Genomic DNA, 8,640 nt, shown 5'->3' with positions numbered 1-8,640 from the left:
CGCGGTGAGCCGAGATCGCGCCATTGCACTCCAGCCTGGGTAACATGAGTGAAACTCCGTCTCAAAAAAAAAAAAAAAAAAAAAAGAGAGACAGACTCCCAGGTGCAGTGGCTCACACCTGTAATCCCAGCACTTTGGGAGGCAGAGGTGGGTAGATAACTTGAGGTCAGGAGTTTGAAAACAGCCTGGTCAACAGGGTGAAACCCCGTCTCTGCTAAAAATGCAAACATTAGCTGAGAATGGTGGCGTGTGCCTGTTATCCTGGCTACTTGGGAGGCTGAGGCAGGAGAATTACTTGAACCTGGGAGGCGGAGGTTGCAGTGAGCCAAGATTGGGCCATTGCACTCCAGCCTAGGTCACAGAGGGAGACTGCATCTCAAAAAACAAACCAACAAAAAAACAACTTTTCCTTGGCCAGGGATAAGCCAGATGGGACAGGAGAGGGTTAAAAACAGCTGGGACTCACCCTGCTGGCAAGCATGTGGCATGTGGCATGTCAGGGCAACTGCAGCTCAGCCTCTGGAGCCATGAGAGCAATGCGTGTGACCAGCTCAGGTAACCCAGCCATGTTCAATAGGCATGTGCACAGCCACGAGGAATGCCCAGCCATATGATCAGGCACACAGGACATCCACCATGTGTGGACACAGCAGTGGATATAGCTGGCCAGGACATGCCACACACCAGGTGCTCACAGCACAAGGAGAAAGGCCCATGAAGGCTTGCTGGAACTCAGCACATGTATCTGTGTGCCCAGCTGGGTCTGGACTGCTGCCTTCCTGACACAAACGGTCCCCTTGAAGGGTCCATGCCTATCTGTCCTCATAGAAGAGACAGGATCTCTTCTCAGTTGGGGTCCACAGCCCCCTCCCTCATTTCCTGAATGGAGTACCTGTTGGGTCTAGTCAACCTGGAGAGATGAGGCCAGTTCCTTTCTGACAGGTCTCCTCCTGCCCCCAAGGAGGTGGGGTGATCACAGGGCCCAGGTGGTCTCTATGACAGCTGCCTCCTCTCCAGCCATGGCCCTCGACCCTACCTATACTCCCACCATTGGCTCTCACATATGCCTAAGCCTCTCAGCCCCCATGACGTCCCCTCCTCTAAGTGCCCTCTGAGGTCCACCCCTCCCTCAAAGCTCCTTACTCTCCAGGCCCGCACCCGCCACCCCCTGCCACCTTCCTCACCAGCTCCCCCCACCCTGCCTCCGCCCCAGCTTCTCAGCCCAGGTGGGGCGAGGTCGCAGGGGCGCCCACTCCTCCGCGCTCCAGGGCTGCAGGGCGGGGCTGCAGGGCGGGCGGGGCCGGGGCGCGCTGCTATAAAGGGCGCCACCTGCGCTGGAGGCCGCTGCTCGCTGCGCCCGGTGCCTCCCGCTGCCCGTGCCCGCCCGACAGCGCCGCCGCCTGCCCCGCCATGGGTCGACAGAAGGAGCTGGTGTCCCGCTGCGGGGAGATGCTCCACATCCGCTACCGGCTGCTCCGCCAGGCGCTGGCCGAGTGCTTGGGGACCCTCATCCTCGTGGTGAGTGGAGGGAGCCGAGGAAGCCCTTTTCTCTCCAGTCCTTGCACTCCCCAAACCCTCACTTCCCCAAAGGGACTGTGCTTTCCAAGGTAGCCTGGACCCACCTCCCCAGCTCTGACCCCCATGCTAAACCCCGGAGGGTCAGGCTGACTTCCAAAGTCTTCTTCCCCATGGTTCTAACTCCATCTCTGACAGCTCCGATTCTTGCCAGAATGACAGCTGTTACTCCTCAGTGACAGCACCGATCGTTTACCCTCGCACGAGTGACTCAGCCCACAGGCTGAGGACAGTCTGGGACTGCCAGCCACTTCTCCAGCCTCCACAGCCCTCCAGGTTCCCAGAGTCCTAACCCCCAAAGGCAGGGGAGAGGGTGGAGGCAAATGAGCCATTATTAGGTTATTTGGGTTCTGGGTGTCTGGCCTCTAATGAATAATTAAGCCTCAAAAAGTCCAAAAGTTGCAGTGAGTGAGGACAGTTTGCCACCGCCGGGGCAGAGGGCAGAGGCCACATGGGCTGCAAACAGCAAAGCGGGAAGGGAGGCAGATTCTGATGGTAGAAGGGTGGGCTAAAGGTAGGCCCAGACACAGAGGACAGGTGTCTAAAGTTGCTCCCCTGCTGCTGAGCGACCCCCAGACCCTATCTGCTACCCAGACAGATGCTGTCAGCATCTGTGCAAAAGGCTGCAAATGTTTTAGTTATTCCCTGGCTTCTTGGTTACTCTGTGGGTTCTCTGAGTGAGTTATTTCCCTGGCTGGGTTACTCCTCAATCCTAGTTACTCCTTGGTGACATCTGTTTCACCCTGGTTTTGTTCTGGGTGGCTCTGTTTGCACTTCTTAGGTCTGGCAGACACACCAGTTATGGTTTTATTTCCTGTCCCAGTTACTTGCTGATTTTCAGCCGCTCATGTGGTTACACCTGCTTTCCTCTGGGTTCAGCTTCTACATTTCAGTGGGTGGGTTACTCCATTCCTGCCCCAGCCTTAGGTAGTACAGAGCAGCTGACCTGCTGTGGACTAGGACGCTTAACTAAGGGCAAGTAGGGCTCCCCAAGTCGGGGAGGAGCAGGATCTGTGGGCAGAGGACAGCTGAGACCCGCTTCTGGCTTCCGAGAATAGAAGTTGGGAAGCCACTGGGGGAAATTTTAACCACAGCCTCCCATAAGATGAGTGGTCCTATCAGCCAGCCCTACCCTCTCTCTCCTGTGCCAAGAAGGCAATGGGAGGTGGCCTTATCACCCTCTTGCCTTGGAGCCCCCACTCCTATCTGAGTCCTGAGTCCAGCCACCTGTTTTACAGCAGTCAGGCCAGGGGACAATGGTGCCTTCTAGTTTCCTAGAGGGGCCTCCTCATTCCCTCCCAAGCCTCAGTTCACTCTCCCACAAAGGAGCAGTTCTCCCACTGAGCCCCAGGATCATCAGGCTTATTCCAGACCACAAAAGAAGGGTGTTAAATTTGTGGAGAAGGCTGACAGGCTCAGATGGATGTGAGGTATTGGATATCAGTGAGAAGCAGAACTTCAATGACTGCATAAACTGAAGGGGCCAGGCCTGGGGGTCCCTGTGTGGTGGGTGAGTGCCTGCCTGCACACCTGTGTGTTGGGAGCCTAGGCTTGCAGTGGCAGAGTCAGGGTTGGCTTTGGGGTGAAGAAAGCCCCTTTCTCTGAGATAACTGGTGCAAGGGGAGGGGGCAGGTGCTGGCCAAGAACTTGGGGCAGGGGGGTGGGAGAGGAAGAGGAAGATTAGCCTCAAGGTGGTGGAACTGGCTCTGACAGCTCCTCCCTCCAAGGCCTCCTGGGATGGAGCCAGGTCTGAGCCTCTGGCAGGTAAGGAGCTGAGGCCAGGGCTTGCCAAGCAGGGCAGGGCACCCCAGACCCCCACATGCCTGTCTCCCACCACCCCTCCTCACACATACACCTGCAGTCTTTGATCTTTGCTCTCACTGGACTGCACACCTTTGCCCCATGTCATTGCTGCTGGGTTCTCCATTATCTCTTGGTCTTTCTGGGATGATAATCAAAATGCTTAACAATCTAGTACAACAGGCACTGACCCATCAGAATAAACAGGGCCCTTAGCACAGGTCCTGGAAACTGCCTGCTCTGTGGGCATAAAACCTTTAGTTATGAGCAGGTGGGAAAGGAGACCTGGGGAAGGCATTGGAGCAGCTTTGAGGGACACTGAGGGTGCTCAGGGCAACAACTCTTCACAGCTGCTGCAGAAGTATTTTCAGGCTTGAACAACAGACATAATACGTTCTTTTTCTTTTTTTAAGTAGAGACAAGGCTGGGCACAGCAGCTCACACCTGTGATCCCAGCACTTTGGGAGGCCGAGGCAGGCGGATCACCTGAGGTCAGGAGTTCAAGACCAGCCTGACCAACACGGAGAACCCTCATGTCTACTAAAAACACAAAATTAGCCAGGCGTGGTGGCACATGCCTGTAATCCCAGCTGCTCGGGAGGCTGAGGTGGGAGAATCACTGGAACCTGGGGGGCAGAGGTTGTGGTGAACCAAGCTCACACCACTGCACTCCAGACTGGGCAACAAGAGCAAAACTCTGTCTCAAAAAAACCCAGTCTCAAAAAAACCCAAAAAAACCACAGAGATAGGGTCTCACTATGTTGCCCAGGCTGGTCTCAAACTCCTGGGTTCAAGTGATCCTCCCATCCCAGCCTCCAAAATGCTGGGATTACTGGTGTAAGCCACCACAGCTGGCTCTGTTATGTTCTATATTTGCAGAACACCAGGGCCCTTAGTCTCTTTTAGTTCTCCTATTCTTGGCAGAAAGTTTAGAGCCGATCTCTTCATTTCTACTGCCCTGGGTCCCGGACTGGGAATAGTGAGAGGAGCCATTCAGATCCCTGTCTGTAGGACCTCCAAATCTGAGTGGGGAATCTGGACCCCTGAGAGCAGAGAGGTTGTGGGTGGAGAGAGGAGGGGCTGGGACAGGGACAGGCAAAGGAAGGGGAGGGTGCTGAGAGGGGGATATGGCGAGGGCTGGGGCTCTGGCCTCCTGGATTCAGGAGCAGTGGATTTACCTCACTTCTGGTCTCCTCCCTATTTATCTGTACCCCCCATTGCCACCACCACCACCACCACATGAGCTTTTCTAACTGGTTTTTTTTTTTTTTTTTGAGATGGAGTCCTGCTCTGTCGCCCAGACTAGAGTGCAATGGCGCGATCTTGGCTCACTGCAACCTCTGCTCCCCGGGTTCAAGTGATTCTCCTGCCTCGGTCTCCCGAGAAGCTGGGATTACAGGCACCTGCCACCATACCCAGCTAATTTTTGTGTTTTTAGTAGAGAGGGGATTTCTCCATGTTAGTCAGGCTGGTCTCAAACTCCCGACCTCAGGTGATCCCCCTGCCTCGGCCTCCCAAAGTGCTGGGCTTACAGGTGTAAGCCATTGTGTGCGGCCCACATGAGATTTTCTTTGGGGCAGCTAGGGGATGAGTGAGAGATTTCTCACTCTATGGTCCAGGCCTGAAGGGCCACAGATAAACTGTGCTAAGGTGAAAACTGTTTCCTGACACCTACTCCTGCTGGGATTCAAGGAACATCAGTGAAGATGGTTCAGTCATCTTCTGGGGTCTCAGTCACAGGCCCTGCTGCTAGCCTGTTCCATAAGGCCCTCTTATGTTAGGGTTTGGACAGTGGGGGTGGGAAGGCATGTATCCTTTTTCTGGAGACTGCAATTGCAGCTGAAGGGGTTTGGGTTGGGTTCCAGGAAGGGCTCTTGTCCTCCCAGTGGTGGCGGGTGGGCAGGTTGCTGGCTTCACCCCTTCCTTCTGGCTCACCCTCCCTGCCTTGTTCTTCTTCCTGACAGATGTTTGGCTGTGGCTCCGTGGCCCAGGTCGTGCTCAGCCGGGGCACCCACGGTGGTTTCCTCACCATCAACCTGGCCTTTGGCTTTGCTGTCACCCTGGGCATCCTCATCGCTGGCCAGGTCTCCGGTAAGGTCTTAACCCTGCCCCTAGCCCTTGGCCCTCAATAGCATTCCCACTAGATGTCCTGGCATTCCTAAGGGCAGGTCATAGCTGTGGCCTCTGCTTTGGCCCCTTGGGAAAGAAGGGTAGAAAAGAAACTTGACACTTAGAACCTTCGACTCTCACCTTGGAATCAGTGATTATCAGCTGGCCTGTTACATAGACCAAGTGTCATCCTGTGCAAGAAACCCCTCTCTGCACCCCTTCTCAGGGGACTCTAGCCTCCCAACTGTGGCAGGCTGCAGCTAACATGTCCCGTGTCCCCTCTGCCCAGGGGCCCACCTGAACCCTGCCGTGACCTTTGCCATGTGCTTCCTGGCTCGTGAGCCCTGGATCAAACTGCCCATCTACACCCTGGCACAGACACTGGGAGCCTTCTTGGGTGCTGGAATTGTTTTTGGGCTGTATTACGGTAAGCATTCCCCACCCTGTCCTCCTCCCTGTACCCCCTCCCTCTGTTCAGGACCTGCTGGCATTGGGCCTTTTGATGACAGACAGCAGCTAGGACCTGCCCAGGCCCCAGGCTCATGACTCACTCATTCACGCAAGGGGCCAAGGTGGGGGGCATGAGGAGAAAGAAACAAGTTGGGCAACAACAGAGTCTCAGGCCCTCCACCCCACCCCATGCCACCCCTTCTACCTGCTGCAATACAGCAGTATTGACACTTACCCGTAACCCCCGGGAAGGTGGAGAGGGCCCACCCGAGAGGGGAGGCTGGGCTCAGTCCTCTCCCCCACTCACTCTGGGTCTAATCTGTCACCAGATGCAATCTGGAGCTTTGCCGACAACCAGCTTTTTGTTTCGGGCCCCAATGGCACAGCTGGCATCTTTGCTACCTATCCCTCTGGACACTTAGATATGATCAATGGCTTCTTTGACCAGGTATGGGCTGGGGATGTGTGAGGGGAACACAGGGAGGGGACCAAGCTGCCTTGGTAGCTCATGGGCTGGCTGGGGGACAGGACTTCTTGACTGTAACAGGGTTTCTCAATCTGTCGGGTAATACCCATCAGGACATGTGGCAGGTACTTACAAAACGTGGCTGTGTCTAGTGCGTTCTCATGCACACAGACATTCCAGCACCATTGCTTTCAGGAGCAGAGCATGGGCAGGTGCTGATGGAGTCTAAGAGCTAGAGGGAAGGCAGGGGATGGAAGGAGGGGTCAGAGAAAGGGAGGGAGCTTCTGCTTACCCAGTTCTCCCCAATCCCCAGTTCATAGGCACAGCCTCCCTCATCGTGTGTGTGCTGGCCATTGTCGACCCCTACAACAACCCTGTCCCTCGAGGCCTGGAGGCCTTCACCGTGGGCCTGGTGGTCCTGGTCATCGGCACCTCCATGGGCTTCAACTCTGGTTATGCCGTCAACCCTGCCCGGGACTTTGGCCCCCGCCTTTTTACCGCCCTTGCAGGCTGGGGCTCTGAAGTCTTCACGTGAGTACAACTCCCACCCAGCTCGCCCTAGCCTGCCTCTCCTCTGCACTGCCCCCAACATACTTGACCACAAGTGTCTGTCCCCATAGGACCGGCCGGCATTGGTGGTGGGTGCCCATCGTGTCCCCTCTCCTGGGCTCCATTGCTGGCGTCTTCGTGTACCAGCTCATGATTGGCTGCCACCTGGAGCAGCCCCCACCCTCCACCGAGCAAGAGAATGTGAAGCTGGCCCATGTGAAGCACAAGGAGCAGATCTGAGTGGGCAGGGACCATCTCCCCACTCCGAGGCCCTGGCCTTGAGCAGCCACTGACTGTCCAGGGGCCACTCCCAAGAAGCCCCCTTCATGATCCACCCTTCCAGGCTACAAAGCTCCCTGTCTACCCTCACCCCACGAGACAGCCTCTTCAGGATTTCCACTGGCCTCGCCCAAATAGCACCTTGGGCGTGGAACCTGAAGTTGGGTCAATACATCCTTTTGTCTCCCAAGCGGACAGAATGGGCAGCAGGTATGTGTGTGTGTGCACGTGTGTGTGTGTGGTTTCCCAGCTATTCAAGACAAGGGACCAGTCGGAAGGGATTCTGGCTGTTGGGGAAGCCCAGAGACGAAGGAAGGCAGCCTGTCCATCTGTGCACGAGAGAGGAAAGTGCCAGAGTGTGTGTGTTTCAGGGGCTCCATATGGAGGAGCTGCAGATATAGATGTGTTTCTGCGTATGCGTCTGCCTTTTTTTCTAAGTGGGGCCTTCTACGGGCTTTTGTGAGGTAGGGTTGATATGGGTAGGGCTGGGAGGAGGGGCCATGGCTCAGGTTTGGAGCTCTGGATGTACATACATAAGTAGGAGCTGTGGGACATCTTTCTGTCATAATGCAGGCATGAAGGGTGGGGTGAAGTCCAGATCATAAGTTTCATGTTTGCTTTTGTTTTGTTTTGAATGTATGTAGCAGATGTTACAACCTTAGGGATCAGGGTTGGGAGACCCCATGTTAGAAAGGGTCTTCACTCCTTTAATCCTCTACTCAACAATGTACTCTTTTATCTTTTATATTAAAAAAAAACACCAATAAAATGTGTGCCTAAAACCTCCAGTTGTGCAACTATCTTGCTGCTTCACTGTGCCCACAGTGACCCAGGCTGCCCGGCTGAGTGTCTAATCTGGTCAGGTTACCCTGGGGGTCATACAGAGAGGTTAAAGAGCTTCTTCGCCAAGTCTCTCAGTTTGAGCTCACTGGTTGCAAACTTTCCCCCAAGCTTCCCTCCTTATGGGTATCCCCAGCATAATGAATGGAAACTTCTTCCCAATCCCTGTACCCACACATCACCCCAGGAAGGCTTGAGCCCCATGCAAGGAGGAGCTTGCTGCAGAGCTGTCCAAAGGGGAGAGCTGCTGCCCAGGAGGTGGTGAGTTCCAGGCTGCTGGAGGAGACTCATCAGACTGGGAACCTGCATTGTCCTCCACCGCCTGCAGCTGTTCAGGCTCCATAACCTCCACCCAGACCTTGGCCACAGCCCCCTGGCAGCCTCCCTGCCTCCAGGCCTGCCCCAGTCAGTCCACACAGCAACCAGAGGAATCTCTTCAAAACCCCTGCTGAGGCTGGGCGTAGTGGCTCATACCTGTAATCCCAGCACCTTGGGGGTCCAAGGCGAGTGGATCACCTGAGGTCAGGAGTTCAAGGCCAGCCTGGCAAAACCCCATCTCTACTAAAAATACA

The 8,640-nt window shown here is 55.4% G+C and overlaps 1 protein-coding gene across 2 annotated transcripts; it reads left to right on the top strand.

Annotated features, from left to right (window-relative positions):
- The first annotated feature begins 1,313 nt into the window (after nt 1–1,313).
- Nucleotides 1,314–7,497, top strand: AQP3 (aquaporin 3 (Gill blood group)). Of its 2 annotated transcripts, XM_017542943.2 has the most exons (6): nt 1,314–1,518; nt 5,340–5,466; nt 5,774–5,911; nt 6,264–6,382; nt 6,714–6,931; nt 7,021–7,497. In XM_017542943.2, exons 1-6 carry the CDS (start codon nt 1,411–1,413, stop codon nt 7,187–7,189), a joined length of 879 nt encoding a protein of 292 aa, XP_017398432.1. In that variant the 5' UTR covers nt 1,314–1,410; the 3' UTR covers nt 7,190–7,497. The 2 variants fall into 2 exon arrangements, with proteins under 2 accessions (XP_017398432.1, XP_017398433.1); XM_017542944.2 differs by lacking the exon at nt 6,714–6,931.
- The last annotated feature ends 1,143 nt before the right edge of the window (nt 7,498–8,640 follow it).

The sequence above is a fragment of the Cebus imitator genome, unplaced genomic scaffold (genome assembly GCF_001604975.1).
Source record: "Cebus imitator isolate Cc_AM_T3 unplaced genomic scaffold, Cebus_imitator-1.0 Scaffold149, whole genome shotgun sequence".
In the NCBI taxonomy this organism is placed as follows: Eukaryota; Metazoa; Chordata; class Mammalia; order Primates; family Cebidae; genus Cebus; species Cebus imitator.
Note: the sequence above shows the minus strand (reverse complement) of the source record. Positions and strands in the feature narration are given on the sequence as shown.